This window comes from Halichondria panicea, chromosome 11 (assembly GCF_963675165.1).
Source record: "Halichondria panicea chromosome 11, odHalPani1.1, whole genome shotgun sequence".
In the NCBI taxonomy this organism is placed as follows: Eukaryota; Metazoa; Porifera; class Demospongiae; order Suberitida; family Halichondriidae; genus Halichondria; species Halichondria panicea.
Genome location: NC_087387.1, coordinates 477,501 through 498,799, shown reverse-complemented (window position 1 = coordinate 498,799; position 21,299 = coordinate 477,501). Strand labels below are relative to the sequence as shown.

The following is a 21,299-nucleotide window of genomic DNA, read 5'->3' as shown; positions in this document are numbered from 1 at the left end:
ACCATTGCTTGTCATAAGGTTGATAACTCCGAAAATGAGTTCAATCAAGCCGTGTACAACGAATACATGTACATGCTTTGTGAGTCCCATCTTTATTCCATGAACTTGTGTGGAGGGGGGCGTGGTACCTCTTCCTGTATAAACAAACACACTTCAAAGGAGGGGGCGTGGTGCTCTTATCTCTAGTCTATAATCTTTTATAGCTAGCTAGCTAGCTCAGCAGCCCCACGCAGTGCAATATAGTACTACAGCTAGCTACTCACCAAGCTGTGAAGGTGAAGTACCGACATCCGAGGTGTGATTTGAAGACGTCTGGGGGTAACTAAATAGAGCTAGAGCTACGCTATTCTGTTCCCTTCAATATCAAGTGTGCTGTCCTACCCTATACTGTGTGAGCTGAACCCTATTTAAAAGCATAAATGGTGTGTCTCTATTAACGAACTTACCTATAGCTAGCTATAAAAGTAGCTTGACCTGTGTACATGTATATAGCTGTGTCTTATATCAACCAAGCCTCTACACACGTAGTTAGCCAGCTTGGCTGATAATTATTGCTAAGCTATTGTAATATTAAAATGTTAATGCTAAACGATGTTATAATTAATTATTTGTTTGGCAGAAATGGGACTTCGGGTGTGGACTCTTGTCTTGAGGTAAGTCGTGAGTCATGTGACTATATACATTACCGTAATTGATGTAATTACGGTGTATATTTTTGCGACTATGACTTCATTACAAGTCATAGTCTCGCAAAAATATGAATTCTTATGGTACTATAAAATTATGGCCGAAAGTTTCGAATTAGAGTGACATTGTAAATACGTCAATTACATCAATTTACGGTATTGAACTTCGTATTGTCTTCGCTTACTATAAACTGGTTCCCTAGACAATCAATACATTGTCCACCGTAATATGAATACTTGATATACTTAATCTTGTTACAAATATTCCCGGCCTGAAAGCTTGGTGGGTATGATCTGTTTTTGCAATTGATTCCCTCTGAAAATAACACACTTGTTTTTCAAATCCATCATACAACTCTTTTCGCCTTGCTTGAAATTTAAAAAGCAGAAATGCTAATTGACCTCAAGTATATAACAAAGCCCCTACGGGTGTGTTGTCCCACAAATGGAGCCTATAGTATGGTGTTGGTCCCACAAGCTAAACCTCGTAGTGTACAGGGATAGTGTGGTCCACACTGAATGGGTGTTGGTCCCACAAGCTAAACCTCGTAGTGTACAGGGCCTATAGTGTGGTCCCTATGTAGTGGTTGATCTTTAATAAGGTTTGTATTTCAAGTGAGGTGAACCAGCCAGCATTCATCATGCTTTTAATTCCAAGTGTGTTAGTCATAAGTACATACAGGTATCGTAGTACCTCGATTAAACATTTCCATCCTAGAACCTCATATGTTAGGAAATAAATTCCCCCTCTTTCCTATAGACAAAAGGAAACTCAAAAGGATGCATGCCCTCATGATCTAAGCGTTGGGGGATTTACCAAATAACTATTAACTCCATCAAACAATATAAATTTGCTCTAAATGTGGATCTATAATATAAAAAAATTCACCACGCACACACACACACACACACACACACGCACGCACGCACACGCACACGCACACACACACACACACACACACACAGCCTTCTCTTGGTTGTACTGCAGACCTCAACTAGTAGTCTAACATGCTGGAGCTCTATATTATGTCCAGGCGGCGCTGTGTGGTGCCAGCAACAGTGCTCAGAAGGGGAAGCTTGTCTGGCTAACTTTAATGTGCATGGACCGAACGACATCCGCCCTCTCTTCTCCAGCTGTATACCTGTACTCACTGATAGTTGTCTCAACACTAGGTACATGATGATAATAATAATGGAGAACACTGTAACCATAATTATTCATAAATTTGAGCATCAAATCTCAGTTTCTAAACAGCTGTAGTTGGAGGTGCAATGGCTGCCTGACCCAATAATTGGAAGCTGCATATTATATTTATTAGGCTTGATATTAATTTAGCTCAGAGTTTGCAAGGACTTGCTCATTTGCTCGTTTAACCATTAGGATACACTAACCTATTTTATACTTTTACAAGACAATGTGAATGTAACCCAAGGGCTGTATACAGACTGTTTTATCGTGTGCCTTGTCTCATCACAGGTGTGATCTTACATCATTTGAGGGCAGTGGTAATCATCAATGCTGCTGTCGGGAGGATCTCTGCAATGCCCTGGAGGGAATTGTGGAAGGCGTCACTCCTCCTACACAGGGCACTATTGCTACACCCTCCGGTACTACTCCGCCCATCCCCAACAACGGGAATATTGTATGTGAGTCATACTCTGAAGTGGAGCACATCTACAAGACCTGCTCCGTATGCACCACTACCTACAAGTGAGCAATCATCGAACAAATTATGTACCAGAGAGATATTATATGCTCAGCCTAGAGCCCAGAACTAAGAAAGGAGTACTAGAGTCGGCTCTGTAACTAGAGTTCCAAATTCAATGATTTTATAGATGGTATGTTCAAATCTCCAATTTGAATGGACCATAATTTTCCATTTTCGGAAAAAGATCATGGGCCATGTGATGGGTATTTTGTCAAAAACAGGCCCAAAACGAACCTTTGATTTTAACACATCATCTGATAAGGTCTCTCTTTAAGCTAAATTTCTGAAAAAATTTATGTGTGATTGAGCCAACGTTCGAATATGCTGTTTATTTAACGCTGGGTCCCCTACAGTACCATTATTTTGTGATCTATGAGCAAATATCACAAGCTAGCCAAATTTTATCATGGTGAGTCATGACATGACATTGTGGTATATACCATTACCATGAGGTGGGATATAGGTTGACCATTACTGTGGGTTGTGTGTAGGTTGAGCGTATCAAGTTGCATTACAGTCAGACAGTACAAGTGCAGCAGTTGTAAATACCCACAGGGTGTCTTTATGTACACAACTGTAGTACTATTTAACTGTGTTACGAAATTCGCAAGTTCTTTTTGTATGCATGTATGCTTTCAATGCTGATTTGTTTTAATCATGCTCCCCATGTCTACTGTCTATACTAAATTTCCTAACAATGAGTCGTGTTTCTGAGGACTCTACTGTTAATATCAACCAGCCATGCCGCTATATCCTTCTTTAATCTCATTATAAAAGCATACCATGTTAATTGCCGGCAGTGATGTACATAGTTTTGTTTGTGTCAGCAAAATTGCTGCAGTCGTGTTTCATGTTACGTAACAGCAGGAAATTTGAATAAACGTAAATTTGGCTCAATATTTTAAACTATGTCATAACATCTGTGTTTGCCCGAGGTCATTGATATCAATCCCAACCAGTTTGCAAGGTTCATTTCCTTATGTTATATGAACACATACCTCCCACACACACACAGGCTTATAGCCGGAGATGACTACCAGCTGGACACCAAGCGATGCCTGGACTCCCCTCCAGTTGGAATCACCTGCACCACTGACTCTTGTTCATTGAACACATCCGGCAGCAATGTAGAGATCAGCTGCTGTTGCTCATCGTATCTATGCAATGCTTATTCAGAGTTGACATTCAGTGATGTCACTAGAGTTAGCAACTATGGTGAGTCTGAGAATTGAGAAATGAGCATATTTGTTATGTCCGTAAGTCTAGTTAAAATTATCCAATTTCAGTAATTATGTAATTTTGTGGCTCTTATTGCTCTGTCAAACGTTACGCTTAAAAATCAATAACTCTTATATGTTTTTCTGAAATGATAGCTACGTGTACATGCATGTACGTTTACAATCTAAAGGTGCTGACCTTAATACACGTAGGTTTCACTTTCTGTTTGCCAACCAGGAGGTTGAAAATCCTCATGTATTATAACGTGTAAGTACTATTACCCCCCACAGTGCACATTACCCCCTGTGATATTCCCCTCCCCCCCACAGTGCACATTACCCCCTGTGATATTCCCCTCCCCCCCACAGTGCACATTACCCCCTATGATATTCCCCTCCCCCCCACAGTGCACATTACCCCTTGTGATATTCCCCTCCCCCCCACAGTGCACATTACCCCCTGTGATATTCCCCTCCCCCCCACAGTGCACATTACCCCTTGTGATAGCAGTGCTTGTACACACTCGTGCGTGGTGGTAGATGGCAGTCCGACATGCTTCTGTCAGGACGGACACACACTAGAAGCAGACGGAGTCAGCTGCACAGGTAAATAAATCTCCAACTAATATCTCCGTTCTCGGTTTATGACTAGTTTTGGAAGCCATTGTGTGTAGCCAAATTTGAACTTTGCTATAAGAGACGTCCTTTGTATGCTACGTAAATTGTAATACGACTTTACAATGAGCCATAATCACAGATTAATTGTTTATACATTTACACCCCTCCGCCACACACACACACACACACACACACACCCACACCACACACACACCCACGCACACTAGATATTGACGAGTGCAGCATGAATCCCTGCTCCTACCGTTGCCAGAATACCATCGGTAGTTTTCACTGTACATGTCCGCTGGGTTCTCGTATTATGGAGGACGGGGTCACCTGTGAGGGTAATGCCATATTCCTCTATATGTATACAGCTACACGTATAGCGGGTAATTTTTGTTGGTGCAACTTTTCGTACCGATTTAAATTTCGTTTAATTTTCGTACAGCTCAGGATAGTGACGTTGAGTCTATTGCCGTAAAATAATTAAAATTTTTGTATGATGCTCTTCAATACAAAATGTACGAAAATTTCCACCATGCGAAAATAACCCGGTGAATATACATACGGTAACTCTAATCTCTGTTGAAAATGTTCAATGTAGTTTTTCAAATATCACTCTAATATGGATGGAGATTATGGACTTCATGCATGCGTATATTGTAAAAAAATTTTGAGTACTTTTTTGCTGACAGTGCCGTATATAACATGATCTGTGACACGCCCCCTTCTCCTCATAGAACCTGGTCTGGTGTGTTATACTAATGATGAAAGATTGCTTGGATTTCAATATTGTCAAGATGATCTTATGGAGACTGACAGTGCCATACCCGAGTGCCATGTGATATATCGGCTATTGGAAAATGGAATATTCGTACTAGAGGTAAAGCCAGCTGTAGCTACCGTATAGCGGGTAATTTTTTGTGGGACAACATTTTACCCACGAATGAAGCAACCTTTACCTGCAATGCAAGCAGCTAGCAACTACGAAAATACTAAATATTGCTCAACCACGAATGTTTTTCCCCCCCCCCCCGAAAATTACCCGCTAATACGGTATGTATTGTAACAACATGCTTTCGATTCATCCAATTTTGGAGAAAATTTAATCTCGGCTCAAAAGCCACTCAATGATGCAGTTCATGCTAATTACAATGTATATGTATAGACAAGGATATCTCCTGATTGTAGACGCAATACATGTAGTTAAGCATGTCTGTTAGTGTCCATAAACACGAGGGCATATATAGCATGTATCGTATTACTAGAATATTTTGCGAGTGACAAACCTTTGCGAATGAGCCAAATCAGTAGCCAAGTCCCCCGAACATTACCCGCTATACTGTATCCTTCTCTTCTCAGCTGGCTGGCTGTTTTGCGAAAGACGAGACAAACAGTTGTCGTCCCACCACCATCAATGAGCCGTGTGTGCTTACTCAAGTGGGACAGACAACTAGATATGAATGCTGCTGTACACATTACTTTTGCAATTCAGAACAGAACATCGACTTTTCAACTGTGAGCAACAGTACGGTTTCTATAGCACCAACCACCATCACCACCACCAACTCTACCACAGACGTGATTCTAAGCACCACCTTCGAGCCACTCTCATCCACTATGATTGGACTGATAGTTGTCGGGCTATTTATCGGTATATTGGTGTTTGTAATATGTCTGATAATCGTCGTCTACTGTTTTGTCTCTAAGAAGAGAAAAATATCGATTTGCGAAGTGGCTCGTATTGCTAATAGCGAACCCATTGAGGCGAGTCACGCCCACGATATTAATCTTTTAAACGAGATTGGCAGGGGACGGTTCGCTGTGGTACACTATGCTCAAATGAGAGGGAGTGACGTGGCCGTGAAGGTGAGTGTGTGTGTGTGGTGTGTGTGTGTGTGTGTGTTGTGTGTGGGGGGGGTGACGTGGCCATGAAGGTGAGTGTGTGTGTGTGTTGTGTGTGGGGGAGTGACGTGGCCGTGAAGGTGAGTGTGTGTGTGTTGTGTGTGGGGGGGTGACGTGGCCGAGAGAGTGAGTGTGTGTGTGTGTTGTGTGTGGGGGGGTGACGTGGCCGTGAAGGTGAGTGTGTGTGTGTGTTGTGTGTGGGGGGGTGACGTGGCCGTGAAGGTGAGTGTGTGTGTGTGTTGTGTGTGGGGGGGTGACGTGGCCGTGAAGGTGAGTGTGTGTGTGTGTTGTGTGTGGGGGGGTGACGTGGCCGTGAAGGTGAGTGTGTGTGTGTGTTGTGTGTGGGGGGGGTGACGTGGCTGAGAGAGTGAGTGTGTGTGTGTGTTGTGTGTGGGGGGGTGACGTGGCCGTGAAGGTGAGTGTGTGTGTGTGTTGTGTGTGGGGGAGTGACGTGGCCGTGAAAGTGAGTGTGTGTGTGTGTTGTGTGTGGGGGGGGTGACGTGGCCGAGAGAGTAAGTGTGTGTGTGTGTTGTGTGTGGGGGGGTGACGTGGCCGTGAAGGTGAGTGTGTGTGTGTGTTGTGTGTGGGGGGGTGACGTGGCCGTGAAGGTGAGTGTGTGTGTGTGTTGTGTGTGGGGGGGTGACGTGGCCGAGAGAGTGAGTGTGTGTGTGTGTGTGTGTGGGGGGGAGTGTAGTCAGCTAGCTGTATAGACCATGTTCCTAATCAAAGTACCAGTAATGACCTCATAAAGCTGTTCAAAATTATTGTATGCCTCCTGGCGCTACCCAAGGCATAATTGTTATAACTTGTTTTTATTTCTCTCATGCATCTCACGCAGTGCTTCGACGTGAAGGAAAGTTTCACCAAAGAAGTCGCAATCTATCTCCTCAATCTGTTCCATCATCCAAACGTTCTCAAGTTTCTAACATTCGTGGAAAACACGGAAGAGAAGAACTACTGGATCGTATTTGAGTATCATGAGAAGGGATCATTGTACTCTCTTGTCCAACGCAAAGCAGTCACCCTCAAAGAATTCTGTGCTCTGTCCGAGTCCATAGCTTGCGGTGAGAGAGGGTATGTATGTTGTTGTTTTGTTTTTAGTGTTTGCATGTGCAGTGCATTGTACGTTATTCATGTTACCGCGTCTCCGTAGCTTCATATTGTGTGCATTCGAAATGTCTGTACAGCTGGCTAAACTTTCCAGACTTGGACCAAACTTCTTCAGCCAAATTTTCTCTTTCTCTGATTCACAGCATTTAATTTGTTTGTGTGTCAAGTGTGCAGTAAACTATCATCCTAAACAGTACACGAACTGAGAGAACAGATTTACATGTACATCATTTGGGTCCAAACTGCCACCATTTCAGTGTATATTTTACTCATACGTGTGTACTTTTTCGACATAACCATCACCAAACTGCGTATCAGATAACCTATGTATTTCCACAACCTGCACAGGCCTGGCATTTCTACACAGTGAGTTCACTATCGAAGGTGTTACCAAACCGTGTGTGGTGCATAGAGATCTCAAGTCTAAGAATATTCTGGTTAAATCCGACGGGAAATGTGCCATCTCTGACTTTGGTCTGAGCGTTCGGTTTCCTCTCTCAGAGCAAGATGGTCACGGACAAGTGAGTAGGGGACGGGGCATAACTTCTCTACTGTATGTACTAGCAATATATATAACAGTGTACGTACATTCCCTCGTATTCCAGAAGGTTATGGTTATGCTTTTTGGGTATAGTCCACATTCTTGGCTGCATCATCTCATCAACTTATACCTTCTATGTACCCTCTGTAATATGACCTCCACAATAAAATCATGTGTATGTGTGTCAGCTAGTCTGGGCAGAAGACCACCTCTCTGTATGATAGTATAAGCCACTGTCGGTACGTGTATGGCAATGCCCAATGGTGCCCTTTGTTTCACTAAATAGTACCACGATTATATTACTCTCTGGCTTGTCCCTACAGGTCGGCACTAGTCGTTATATGGCTCCGGAGGTCTTGGAAGGTTGCATCACGTTCAACAGAGCCGCCTACAAGCAGATAGATTGCTACTCTGTTGGTGTAATCTTCTATGAGATAATGACCAGAACAGAGTTGAATGGCGGTGAGTGTTACTAAGTAAGCAGCCATTCCTTTGGGTACTTATACTTCCATATGTGCTAAAAAACTTAGAGTTGATATGTACATAAAATAACATTTTCTGTTAGCATCATGGGTCCAAGAATAGACTTCATATAATTATTATATAAATATAAGTCCCCCAACACACACATACACCACCCCCCCCACACACACACACACACACTCACATGCTTTATATTACCCCACCCACACCACCCCCACATACACACACTCACATGCTTCATATTACCCCACCCACACCACCCCCCCACACACACACACACACACTCACATGCTTCATATTACCCCACCCACACACTCACACGGCATGTTACCTCCCACAGAGGCTGTACCTGATTACCGACCTCCATTTGATGGAGAGGTGCCGGAACACCCTACCATAGAGGACATGCGCAACGTTGTGGCTGTGAACGGTCATCGTCCTCCCTTTCCAGACCGCTTCAACATCGATGGCGTGAGTTAATAATTATTTAAATTTTATGCACGACCTTCCAAACCAACCTGAGACAAATTGTATCCTCCCTTACACACACACACACACCCCGCCCACACATACACCCTCCCACTACATACAGTCCTTTGACACGTTGACGGAGATGATCACAGAACTGTGGGACACATACCCTGAGGCCAGGCTCACTGCCGAGGCCATCTTCAGAGGATTAACAAATTTCAGACTTTCAAAGTTCCCGGATGATAAAGCCATCGATAGTGGCTATGAGAACGAGGTGTGTACAGTATACACATTTGCCCCTCCCTCTGGCTCCACCCAACTATCATTATTACTGTATACCGTTGTTTGTTTAATTGCATGTGTTTGTAAATCAGACTCAAAATCAAATATGTGGAATTTTAGTAAAATAAATAAGTACTTCTGCAGTTATATTGTACCAAACGATAACTACAGGTACGTCTACTTAATGTGTAGCATACACCCACACCCTATCCCTCCACCCACTACACACACACACACACACACTCATCCCCGCCCACTACACACACACACAGATCCCTAGTACCCCCTCATCCAGTATCCTCGCTGCCTCCCCGTCCCCATTCACACTCAAGCACCCCGGGGTCGGCTCATCCCTGCTAGGCTACAGCACTAGTTACACTGGCAATACAACAGAGACCACCGTCTAAACCCACCACCCACCACCCTCTATCATCACACATCCTCACTTAACTTAAAGTCAATCTATCAACGACGACTCTGAGTCTGACTCTACATGTTAATTTTAATGTATTGATCACAAGACCTTCTTCCTCAAGCCCATAATCAAGCTACGTTAATTTTTCATTTTTATTTCGTTTTTATGGTGTAAATAATTTTAGTAATAATTTAGAGAAATCACTGTTAAAGATATCGCACCATTTCAAACTGCACTGTCAGTACCTTAATATGCTGTTTAATAAAAAAAATTTTCATTACCATTATTTTTTCCTGCATGTGCATGTGGTAGTGATCACTTCAACCATAGCTTCAACATACAGTACAGTGATATAATAATATTGAAACACACACACACACATAATTAGGGGTGGGTGGGTAGGATAGCCCCGCCCACAAGTCTTAATTGTCCTTGGTGAGTACGGAGTAGCAACGCTCGCACACTCGCACTTTGTCACTGTAGCCTCTCTCCAGGAGAGGGAATCGTTTGGTAGTGCACGTTCCACAGTAGATACCCCCGCACTTGCGACAGTGATGCTGTGTGTGTGGGCGTGTGTGTGTGTGGGGGGGGGGCCAATTCATACGTAACATACATGCATGTGTATATACATAGATACATGAACAAGGAAAGATTTTTATAATTATTGTATGGTGATTACTAAAATAATTCAGAGCACTATACTCGGGAGGGTGGTCCATGAAATTATTATTATAGGAAGAGCAGTTCTATTTGTTTGTACGACTTACTCTCCTGCGAATAGTGGTGAAGGATTTCTTGCAGGCCATGCATTCTTTGGCTTCCTCGTCCGGTACCCAGCCATGCACGACGGTACAGCCCATGTGCTCCGCTCCACACGCCACCCACCGAACCTGTTTATCGAGCAACGAGTCCACCTCGATAGGGCTAGGCCTGTACATGGGAGTGGTGTCAAACAGTAGCATCATTATATTGTAACTCCTGTTATAAAGGTCACTCCTATAATTATAGCCAATATCTACGGCTAGGTCCTAAGCAAACACACCCTTTAAAACCACCTCTGTATAATAAACAAAATGTTGTCCCTCAAAGAATTATAGAATGAGCTATATGCACGAGCCGATATAATTATATGCACAGTATAGATGCTAATTACGATTAATCTAATATTACAGGGATAGACTTACCTTCCTCTAGTGTCGTTGTTTGCCAGCTGCCCACTTGCTCCGTAGCCCCAGGTGAACACTCTTCCCACAGCTGTGTGTGTGTGTGTATGTGTGTGTGTGTGTGTGTGTGTGTGTGTGTGTGTGTGTGTGTGGGTGTGTGTGAGTGTGTGTGTACATGCATACAGACCAATAAAAAACTGCCAAGCACACTGTAGATGTTACTGGAAGGAAATTTTCCGATTCTAACTGGACAAACCTGATAGGGCAGCTGAGAAGTTAGCCCCGCAGGCCACCTGTGAGATGGGTTGTCCGGTGGGGGTCAGCACCTGGAGGCAGCAAATAATCAGAAGCACGCCATGGTACAAGTACATGTAGATCGCAAAATGTATCGTTTTGATATTATTGTTGAGCAAGAATGTTTCCTTCTTTACCTGTTTGGGTTTGGTGACCTCCTGGTAGCTGTGAGCTATTCCCAACTGTCCGGCACTGTTGTCCCCCCAGCTGAATACTACCCCGTTAGTTGTTAGGGCACAGTTGTGAGCGTCTCCACAAGCTATGTCCGCTATAGGAATCAAGCTGTGTGTGTATGTGTGGGGGGGGGGGATGAGGGGGTGCCAGGATTAATACAAGAAAAATATATGCATATACAGTACGTAACATAAGGGTTTCCATGGTGCCGTTGTACACAATGAATGTGTTGGCCTGGTTTTTGCAAGTATAGTACTAGCTGTCAAACAAAGCTCCCAGTGAAGGACACTAGAACACACACACACTAACTAAAAATTAATTCTCACAATTCAACTTGAGCAGGTGTATTGAGGTTCTTAGTATCCCCCTGTCCCAGTTGACCTCTCTGACCCCAACCCCACATCCACACGAACCCCTCCTCTGAAAATATACAATAATAATTATAACAGCCAGGACAAAAATGAAAAATGAAAAACAGATAATATCGTACATGGACAACACACATACCATCAATGGCGGCTGAGTGTAATCGCCCACATGCCACACGCACGACGTTCCCCTTGATTGACTCCACTAGAGTGGGCGTGGTAGTTGCCTGAGGGCCTCCGTGACTCAACCCAAGCTCTCCGTATTTGTTGGACCCAAAGGACAGCAACTTACCGCTCTCTGTGCAAACTGTGTGTGTGTGTGTGTGTGTGTGTGTGTGTGTGTGTGTGTGTGTGTGTGTGTGTGTGTGTGTGTGTGTGTGTGTGTGTGTGTGTGTGGAGGGGGGGGGGCACATAAGCACTAAAATTGCATAATATAAGCACTGCACAATAGCATAATTATAAGCATAATTATTATCAATGCAAGTAGTAGACTCTACCTACAATGAACTACTACATCAAAGGGTTGTGTGTATCCTATAGTTACAGTGACTAGCCCCACCCACCTACCTAGAGTGTGCCCCAGGCCGCAGGAAACAATGGTGACATGTTCAGAACTTAAATCGTCGACTCGTTTCGGCTTCAGCTGCTTTGTAGCCCCGTCACCAAGCTCGTAACCAAGGTGAGGCCCAGCCTTGCCCCACGTGTACAGCTCGCCATTGTCTGTATGGGAGAAGGTAGAAAAACAGTCAATTTAACTCTAAAAAATGCATATAATTATTATGCCCATCTCAGGCTTAATTTTTATAATTTAAACAGTCACATACTGTACATGTATTTAACAGCATGACCTTACTTTTCTACTTTTGAAAATACGAAAAATCATTTAAACGATCTTTTGGCAAAGTTTATACCCTTGAAATATACCCACTATAACGTCAAACTAAACCAGTACATGTACATGACAACACATACTAGTAATTAGCTACTCACCAGCGACTGCAGCCGAGTGATTCTCGTGACAGGCAATGTAGGTGATGGCCACACCCCTTAGCGGAATCCCGATCATGAGAGGAGAGAATCGGTCTCTAAGGTTACCGTGTCCAAGACGACCGTATTTGCCAAAGCCCCACGTAAACACTTCACCAGTAACTGTATTGTGTGTACAGTAAAGTCTGTCTAAGTAGTATTGTGGTAATATCTTATTATTAGCAGGTCAACAGGTCAACAGGTATAATACAGCCAATCAAGTTCATAGGCTTTAAACCATCCTCCTCCGTGTAATCAATGGTTTTTGGCGATTCTTTCAGCTGCCATAACTAGAATTCCGTGGGTCCAATTTTAACAATTTAATGATTTTCTGAAAGCTTAGAAAGAGACCTTTAAAATGGTACCATCAAAGTTCGTATTTGAGAGATAAAAGTATTTACCAATTTGGCGATACCATGGTCCAAGGCCGAAAAATGACAAATTATGGTCCCAACCAAATTTTGGATTTCAATACATCATTTGAAAGGTCTCTTTCTAAGCTTTCAGAAAATAATAAAAATTTTGAAATCGGATCAACGATACTAAAGTTATGGCTGATAAAAGATGTTCAACTACTCATCAAATTAGGGCCCCAATGAACGGAGGGGGGGGGGGTCTATCAGCAGCCATAACTTCAGTACAGTTGATCCGATGTCAAAATTGTTATGATTTTCTGAAAGCTTAGAAAATTACCTTTTAAACGATGTGTTTCAATCCAAAATTTCATTTTGTCCTTTTTCGGCCTTGGACCATGGGCTATTATTCATGGTATCGCCAAATTGGCAAATACTTTTATCTCTCGAATATCAACTTTGATGGTACCGTTTGAAAGGTCTTTTTGTAAGCTTCCAGAAAAACATGAAATTTTTGATTTTCGATCCACAGAATTCAAGTTATGGCAGCTGAAAGATTTTTGGATCGAAAATCAAACATTTTATGATTTTCTGAAAGCTTAGAAAGAAATGGTACCATCAAAGTTCGTATTTGAGAGATAAAAGTATTTACGAATAATAATTTGGCGATACCATGAATAATAGCCCATGGTCCAAGGCCAAAAAATGACAAATTATGGTCCCAACCAAATTTTGGATTTCAACACATCATTTGAAAGGTCTCTTTCTAAGCTTTCGGAAAATAATAAAAATTTTGAAATCGGATCAACGATACTAAAGTTATGGCTGATAAAAGATGTTCAACTACTCATCCCTATGTTTTAAACGGAGGGGGGGGGGGGTCTATCAACAGCCATAACTTCAGTACAGTTGATCCGATGTCAAAATTTTTAGTGAAAGCTTAGAAAATTACCTTTTAAACGATGTGTTTCAATCCAAAATTTCATTGGGGCCCTAATTTGTCATTTTTCGGCCTCGGACCATGGGCTATAATCCATGGTATCGCCAAATTGGCAAATATTTTTATCTCTCGAATATCAACTTTGATGGTACCATTTGAAAGGTCTTTTTGTAAGCTTCCAGAAAAACATGAAATTTTTGATTTTCGATCCACAGAATTCAAGTTATGGCAGCTGAAAGATTCTTGGATCGAAAATCAAACATTTTATGGTCCGAGGCCGAAAAATGACAAATTAGGGCCCCAATGAAATTTTAGATTGAAACACATCGTTTGAAAGGTAATTTTCTAAGCTTTCAGAAAATCATAAAAATGTTGACATCGGATCAACTGTACTGAAGTTATGGCTGTTAATAGACACCCCCCCCCCCCTCCGTTTAATAGTAGCTCCCTCACCAGATAAGGCCATTGTATGATAGACCCCACAAGCCAGCATCACAATGTCACGGCCCAGTAGACTCTCCACTACTCTCGGCAACATCTCAGAGTCCTCGTCCTTGTGACCCAGAATCCCCCGCTCACCACACCCCCACGTATACAGATCACATGCACCTGTACGTAGTAGGGAAATTAAAACTCTATTCTTGTTACGTTACAATTCTCTAACTAAAAGCGAAGGAATCAGCCATTTCATACGTGTACTACATACACAGCACGCTAAATTTCTTCCGTCACCTCAATTTTGAAATCCAAAGAAAAGAATAATAGGCAATTTGAATAATAGTTAACTTGAGCGTAAAAGAATAGTGAAGGAGCATAACCTACCAGCCCCTATACGAATACAAAAAGACCAACACTTACTTTCTTGTACGAGTACTTTCGTCCGATTAATGGTACCCAGAGCGCTGCTGAACGACACTGTAACACGGTCTTCTTGCATCGTCTTTGTCTGTCTTCTCTTGTTACTCGACAGAGACGATGTTATGTGAGCTTCAACGGCCTCTTTGTCACAGAAACCACTGAGTAATGCCTGGATACCGGTAGTCCATGTCTCAAACTCTTTCTTGTCTTTGCAGATGATGTCCACAGAGCGACCGGAATAGAGGAGGGAGAAGGAGCGTGTCTGTGTGTGAGGTGTGAGGTGTGTGGGGTGTGTGAAGTGTGGTGTGTGTGTGGGGTGTGGTGTGTGTGTGGGGTGTGTGAGGTGTGGTGTGTGTGTGGGGTCATATTATCGTTTAATAGAGTTGAGACACTAAGCTTCTTCAAAAGAGCTACAATATTAGTATTGAAATTAGACAATCTAAATCAAGTTGCAAACGAACACTCAGCACTGTCCACAAGATAATGGGTTCAATAGAACGTTATAATTATAATTAATAGTGAGACAGCCTCACCTCACACTCTGGCAGTGGGTACTTCTTGAAGTTCGCAGTATTTTGTCCAATCACAAGCTCGCTGATCTCAGAGATAAGGATGGTAGCATCGGTACGTTTGGCCGATTCCCATGACAACCGAGTGAGATCAGGGGCCAGCGAGAACCGACGGAAATGAGATCGACCCTGGAAACAAACACAGCCATTTTGATACACTTATATGCCCCCAGTACTTGTATGTACAGCTAGCTAGCTGCTGTGTATCCCATAGCTACCATCTTTATCACAGCTTACTGATCTTCCAGTCTTTAAGAGGGTCGATCCACCAGTTAGCTCCGACAGTGTCTGGAGGACGGTGTCGTTATCAACCATACTTGCTGTTGGACTGTCCATAGCTACGGCACACGGTTACAGTAACAGCAGCTCAGGTAGCTCTTTGTTTACAGATAAGAAGGCTTTTGCAGATATTAATGTGATGACCCTTTACCATAAGCCATGTGGTAAAGTGGAGGCGTGGCAAGCTAGCTAAATAGCCATTTATGTGCTCTCATAGGTACGTGTAGAGTCTACAGCTGCTCTCGTGATGGCAGATGAGCACCTGTTCCCAATTGACATCCACTACAACAAGCTTTTAGGTGAGTTATGACCATTCAACAAACTAAATCAATCACTTAAAGTGTCGAAACACACACCCACTCATCCCTCCACTCATCCACCCACGTCACACACTACACTCTACACTACAGATTGGCTTGTTGATAGGAGACATTGCGACTCTAAGTGGCATGGTAATTCCAAGCTTGTACGAGAGAGGATAACGGCAGCTGTCAAGGAACTCCCCTCCTCCGAGCAGCTGGCATGGGTCCGTGATATAGAGTGTGAGTTAATTCATGCGTAGAATATTCTTACAGATTGGCTATCAATTGGAGTTAGTTATACAACATAATTATAGCATCTTTATTGAGTCAATTGTGCATTAAGTTGACAATTGCGTTCCCACTGTACACACTTCCTATCAGTTTGTGACTATTACTTCCTGGAACTAATGGTGCCCCAACTTACCGTAAATTGGATCACTGCTGTGCTAATCCATTGCTTCAGCCATTAGTCATAAACATACACAGGATTGTAAATAATGGGCTAGCATATAACTATATGGCTTAGTGATTTTTCCGAAATGGCGAAATGGATGGTATGTTTTGATAGCTATCTTTGAGTGCTCATAACTTAAGTTAGGATTATGCATTTTCACAATTAAAAGATGCATTTTGTAGCCCTTTGAAAGGCCTATCTAAAGATGTGTTTAGATCAGTGATTGCATTTCAATGTTTAGCGATGTTTCACTCTCAAAGAACAAGTATGGACTATAATTATTTCCTATTGGAAATCACTCTGTACAATTAATGCAAGCTACAGATGTATCTCTTGATTCTGCAGCTCTGAGTTATTTTGAATGTGTCCGCGTGTTAGAGTGTGTGAAGTCAGTGGAAGGAGAAGCGCAGACTCTCTTTGGCCAGTACACTGCACCCAGAGTCAAAGTGAGCAATGTATCTGGATTATAATTTCCTATTTTCGTGGAAATACGTGCCATACTTATGGGCTATATACTAGTCGGCTCTGTAACTAGAGTTCTGGTGATCCAAATTCAACGATTTTCTGATTTTCTGGACACTTAAAAGGTACTCTTTAAAATGGTATGCTCAAATTTTAAATTTGGAATGGACCATAATTTCCCATTTTTCGGAAAATACCATGGTATTTTATCAAAAACAGGCTCAAAATAGACTTTTGATTTTAAAACAAAATCTGGAAGACCTCTCTCTAAACTATCAGAAAATTATAAAATTAATGTGATGTTGGACCAACGGAACTAAAGTTATGACCGTTTAATATTTACGCTGGGTAATTATCTACTTCTGGTAATACGTACTATAAGAGTCCATTGACAGTAGTGTCAACCACACCAGTTTGTTTCCTTTGTTAATCTGGTTAGACCTATGACCTTCAAATTGTGTCTGTTTGGTCCCACAGGAATGGTATGAGATTGTGAAGCAGTTTGAAGGAGGCAATGTCCACCTGGCTGAGTGTGCCCAGAGGCTAACTAGAATGGTCAACTACGAGGTCCCTGCCCTCAAGCAACAGATCGCCAGGTGCAAGCAAGTGCAAAGGGTACGTCCGCTTGTGTGTGTGTGTGTGTGTGTGTGTGTGTGTGTGTGTGTTTCTTTTCGTTGACAAGCCCCCTTTTTGTGCTCTATCTTTGTGCAGTAGTTGGTATCTAATATCAGCAATATTGTGTGCCATCTCTTGTAAGGGAAAGCCCCTAGCTGAGGTACAGCTATGCTTGTACGTACCTATAAAACCTCTTGCAGTTTATTTAGTATGATAATTATGGGCCTATAATAAGAACTACTGATGATCGAGATAACATGTGTGCATTCTCTTTACAGGAATGTACTCGGAAAGAGGCGGATTTACTTGCCAACTCAGCAGTATTTCAGGACAAGTTTTCAGCTGCATGCAAGGACATGGGCATAGCGGTAGGTCACTTGGTACACACATGCATGCACAGAGGGCCAATAAGCTTAAACTTAATGCCTATAAAGAAAATTATCGTTTTGTAAATGTTAGAGAGAGAGTACTAGATCCCACTTGCGTATGTTGCCAGGGAACTATGAGCTACGTAATTATGCTGATTGTGCTCATTTCTCAACTTTTTTATGAAGTATCAACCAAAAGTTCAATCAAGATACATATACTAGCTAAAGTATCTGAATCACACTACGTTTGTTCTCATATTCTAGTTTCTACTTTTGTTCTATCAATCTCTACTCTGTGTTCAATTTTCTTGAGAATAAACTCTTAGCGTCCAGGCTTTAGAGGCCTTGAGGGCCTTGTTGGATTCGGCCTTGAGGGCCTTGTTGGATTTGGTTTCGATTCCGTTTGCGGACGAGGTCTGGCTGTAGGCCTGTTCGATGGTCTCTCTCCAGTAGGTCGAGGCTTATCTGTATTACCTGAGGGCCTGCCGGTTGGTTTTCCTCCAGTAGGTCGAGTATTGCCTGAGGGCCTGTCGGTTGGTTTTCCTCCAGTAGGTCGAGTATTGCCTGAGGGCCTGTCGGTTGGTTTTCCTCCAGTAGGACGAGGCTTATCTGTATTGCCTGAGGGCCTGCCAGTTGGTCTTCCTCCAGTAGGACGAGGCTTATCTGTATTGCCTGAGGGCCTGTCGGTTGGTCTTCCTCCAGTAGGTCTGGTTCTATTGCCTGAGGGTCTAGTTGGACGTACAGTGGGCCTGCCGGTTGGTTGCGGTCCGTCAGTTTCTTTCCTCGCACATCTGCCGATTGTTAGTCCGTTTTCTTTTCTCTCGCGGCATTCAAATCTTTCTCCACACTCTAACTCCTCACATGTAGGGGATGGGGGACCAGGGGGGACTTCCCCTGTGAAGCCAGCCTATAGTGGAACAAGTTGATTGTTTTGTGATGAATGAATCTTAGCTTACATGCTGTACTGCATGTGTTTTAATCTATGTTGTCGAGCATTATAATATGCATTGTTATCATTCTGCCACTTCAACAATGAAATTTACAATGTACCCAGTGCATAATTAAAAGCTTGTAATTATTTACGCCGATAGTAGACTAATTTAATTAATACAATAATGTCATTCTAAGTGTATATTGATTGTGTACTTGTATAAGAGATGTCATACATTATAAAGTTACTTACTGGTGCACAGAAAGCTAGTCGTGGTCTTCCTCCTTCGGTACTGCTGATGTAGCATTTCTCTCCAGGACAGCAAGCTCGCTCAGAACATAGGTCGGGTAGGCGGAGATTAGTAGGGCGTGGGCGTGGTCGAGGGGTAGAGCTGTCCTCATCCTTATCATCATCTTCTGTTTCGTCGTCTCCTTCTTCCTTCTTGTTACGCCTCTCGGACTCTTCATTGTCTTCTGTTTCGTCGTCTCCTTCCTCATTCTTGTTACGCCTCTCGGACTCTTCGTCGTCTTCTGTTTCGTTGTCTCCTTCCTCCTTCTTGTTGCGCCTCTCGGACTCTTCGTCTTCTGTTTCGTCGTCTCCTTCCTCCTTCTTGTTACGCCTCTCGGACTCTTCATCGTCTTCTGTTTCGTCGTCTCCTTCCTCCTTCTTGTTAGGCCTCTCTGGCGTTTCGTCGTCTTCTTCCATATCGCCTTCTTCGAACTTACTCTTTCCGTCTTCTCTTTCATCTGGCTTTGTCAGTCCACCCTTTCCGAAAATTTCTCTTTGTTCGGGGCCCAGTCGACACACTTCATCGATTACACGCACACAGGTGGGCACTTGACGCTCCCCCCTACGAACCTGGATACATCTGAAACCACGGCGACACTCAGCTTCTTTACACCTGTTTGCACGTTGGTCTGGTGTTGTGGCATTACGTGGACGGTTGGGCCTGCCGGTTGGTCTTCCTCCAGTTGGTCTGGTTCCATTGCCTGAGGGCCTAGTTGGACGTACAGGCCTGCCGGTTGGTCTGGTTCCATTGCCTGAGGGTCTAGTTGGACGTACAACAGTGGGCCTGCCAGTTGGTCTGGTTCCATTGCCTGAGGGTCTAGTTGGACGTACAGGCCTGCCGGTTGGTCTTCCTCCAGTTGGTCTGGTTCCATTGCCTGAGGGCCTAGTTGGACGTACAGGCCTGCCGGTTGGTCTGGTTCCATTGCCTGAGGGTCTAGTTGGACGTACAACAGTGGGCCTGCCAGTTGGTCTGGTTCCATTGCCTGAGGGTCTAGTTGGACGTACGGGTTTGCCAGTTGGTCTGGTTCCATTGCCCGAAGTTGTATTGCGTGGTTTGGTATGGTTTCCCAGTCGTCCTGGGTTTGTGGTATTACCTTGACGCATGTTTGGTCTCTCTGCATATTATACGAAAAACAATAAACAGTCAAATGTTGATGTAACTATTATAAAAATTAACTCTAGTATTAATTACTGTACTACACACACTCACCAGTTGCTAGGCACCTCGCTCTAGTCTTCTCTCCCTCTCCACATGTCACACACACCTCCTCACGCCCACACTCCAGCTGTCTGCAACTCCTCGGAGGACCTCGTGGTTTCCTGTATATAGGAAAATACAATTAATTTTGTTACAGATAGAAGAGATTCCCGATTACTGTGTAAAATGCCGTTATATATGGGATATAGAATTATTATTGACATAATTATTTAAAATGAATTGTACCTATAATTATTATAATAGCTTAAAAGTGTGTGTTACTATAGCTACCTTGTGGGGCATTCATCAGGCTTGCATGTAGGCAATGGTTGTCTATTCCCATTCTTCGCTTTGTTGGCCACCATCCGACAGCTGTAGCCTGGCTCGCAGTCGAGCTGATCACATGACCTTGCCAGTACTGGCAGAGGAGTGGCACCCGATGGACGCTCTGTCGGATTAGAATCTCCAAAAGGCTCTGCATTAATTTATCAACTATGACATATTTCCGAGAACCACATTTGTTAAGTTTCATGTGTGTTGAGTACTTCATTGTTATAATAATGTGAACACAGAGAGGTGACAAGTACTGACAATAGGACTAAGCTGATGCAGCTGTTTAGCTTGTGATTATGTGACATGACTCATGGCTATGCATTGTATACAGTTGGTTGCTTACTGCACATGTACAACATGCGTATATTTCATGCCTGAGGGCAGGAAGACATGCAGAGTTGAACATGACCACATCACATGTTGAATCCAACATACTAAACTAAGTTCCTCATAGTGACGTCTCACTCACCTTTCCTCCGTACACATCGAACTCTCTTTTTATTCTCAGTTGGCAAACAATCCATTCCCTGTTCACACTGCAGCTGGCTGCAATCAGTAGGGGGCGGTGGGTTAGCACACCTTGCTCCATTGTCGTCACTGAGCATGAGACAAACTTCGTCTTCATCGCATTCAACTTCAGCGCACGTGGCGCCCCTTCTTGGATTTGTAGAGTCTTTCTTGTCGGCTACACATCTTGCAACTTGGACCCCATCTTTACCTCTGGTCCTGACCTCACAAACCATTCCCTCATCGCACTTTTTTTCATCACAGTTGTCTGGAATACTCACTACGCAGCGAGCTTGTGTCCCACGGGTTGTCTGGGTGGTCTCACACTTTGTTTTGTCGTCGGTACAGACAAGATCTTCACAAGTCAAAGGAGGGAGACT

The 21,299-nt window shown here is 43.2% G+C and overlaps 4 protein-coding genes across 10 annotated transcripts in view; 2 read left to right on the top strand and 2 right to left on the bottom strand.

Annotated features, from left to right (window-relative positions):
- Positions 1-170: 170 nt before the first annotated feature.
- LOC135344528 (activin receptor type-2B-like) lies at positions 171-9,723 on the top strand. Of its 3 annotated transcripts, none has more exons than XM_064541744.1 (15): positions 171-391; positions 620-653; positions 1,653-1,859; positions 2,164-2,397; positions 3,411-3,610; positions 4,099-4,218; positions 4,458-4,574; positions 4,971-5,113; positions 5,593-6,099; positions 6,974-7,199; positions 7,594-7,766; positions 8,110-8,248; positions 8,610-8,740; positions 8,862-9,014; positions 9,295-9,723. In XM_064541744.1, exons 2-15 carry the CDS (start codon positions 622-624, stop codon positions 9,427-9,429), a joined length of 2,517 nt encoding a protein of 838 aa, XP_064397814.1. In that variant the 5' UTR covers positions 171-391; positions 620-621; the 3' UTR covers positions 9,430-9,723. The 3 variants fall into 3 exon arrangements, with proteins under 3 accessions (XP_064397814.1, XP_064397815.1, XP_064397816.1); XM_064541745.1 differs by having other exon boundaries at positions 171-422; XM_064541746.1 differs by having other exon boundaries at positions 178-318.
- Positions 9,724-9,780: 57 nt separating this feature from the next.
- LOC135344529 (uncharacterized) lies at positions 9,781-15,603 on the bottom strand. The gene is made up of 13 exons (XM_064541748.1): positions 15,420-15,603; positions 15,147-15,311; positions 14,614-14,875; positions 14,209-14,364; positions 12,427-12,585; positions 12,004-12,156; positions 11,576-11,743; positions 11,395-11,488; positions 11,032-11,176; positions 10,857-10,926; positions 10,622-10,691; positions 10,205-10,367; positions 9,781-9,994 (listed from the first exon to the last, which is right to left on the bottom strand). Exons 1-13 carry the CDS (start codon positions 15,516-15,518, stop codon positions 9,860-9,862), a joined length of 1,839 nt encoding a protein of 612 aa, XP_064397818.1. The 5' UTR covers positions 15,519-15,603; the 3' UTR covers positions 9,781-9,859.
- An 18-nt stretch (positions 15,604-15,621) lies between these two features.
- The window catches only part of LOC135344533 (CDK5 regulatory subunit-associated protein 3-like), a 10,765-nt gene continuing 5,087 nt past the window's right edge, over positions 15,622-21,299 (top strand). The window contains exons 1-5 of the mRNA XM_064541753.1: positions 15,622-15,760; positions 15,872-16,003; positions 16,563-16,663; positions 17,157-17,294; positions 17,573-17,662. Coding sequence (XP_064397823.1) covers positions 15,709-15,760; positions 15,872-16,003; positions 16,563-16,663; positions 17,157-17,294; positions 17,573-17,662 — 513 coding nt within the window. The 5' untranslated portion in view covers positions 15,622-15,708. The remainder of the gene's footprint in view (positions 15,761-15,871; positions 16,004-16,562; positions 16,664-17,156; positions 17,295-17,572; positions 17,663-21,299) is intronic.
- LOC135344526 (cell surface glycoprotein 1-like) overlaps positions 17,819-21,299 on the bottom strand; it is a 4,406-nt gene continuing 925 nt past the window's right edge. The window contains exons 2-7 of one of the 5 annotated variants that reach the window (XM_064541742.1): positions 20,882-21,299; positions 20,371-20,554; positions 20,092-20,201; positions 19,666-19,996; positions 18,846-19,608; positions 17,819-18,569 (exon numbers count right to left, since the gene is read on the bottom strand). The exon at positions 20,882-21,299 is cut by the window's right edge and continues 13 nt beyond it. In XM_064541742.1, the coding sequence (XP_064397812.1) occupies positions 17,985-18,569; positions 18,846-19,608; positions 19,666-19,996; positions 20,092-20,201; positions 20,371-20,554; positions 20,882-21,299 (2,391 nt within the window). In that variant the 3' untranslated portion in view covers positions 17,819-17,984. Of the gene's footprint in view, positions 18,570-18,845; positions 19,997-20,091; positions 20,202-20,370; positions 20,555-20,881 lie in introns of all 5 variants that reach the window. The other 4 variants (XM_064541741.1, XM_064541743.1, XM_064541740.1 and 1 more) reach the window with 4 other exon arrangements.

Bases quoted from the DNA above. Each gene is read 5' to 3' on its own strand.
- LOC135344529 (XM_064541748.1), bottom strand. From the start codon at position 15,518: ATGGACAGTCCAACAGCAAGTATGGTTGATAACGACACCGTCCTCCAG. The intron at 12,586-14,208 runs GTGAGGGAGCTA...CACACAATACAG, and splicing joins TCATACAATGGCCTTATCTG to TTACTGGTGAAGTGTTTACG. The intron at 10,692-10,856 runs GTTTGTCCAGTT...ACACACACACAG, and splicing joins CTTCTCAGCTGCCCTATCAG to CTGTGGGAAGAGTGTTCACC.
- LOC135344528 (XM_064541744.1), top strand. From the start codon at position 622: ATGGGACTTCGGGTGTGGACTCTTGTCTTGAG. The intron at 2,398-3,410 runs GTGAGCAATCAT...ACACACACACAG, and splicing joins GTATGCACCACTACCTACAA to GCTTATAGCCGGAGATGACT. The intron at 4,575-4,970 runs GTAATGCCATAT...TTCTCCTCATAG, and splicing joins GGACGGGGTCACCTGTGAGG to AACCTGGTCTGGTGTGTTAT.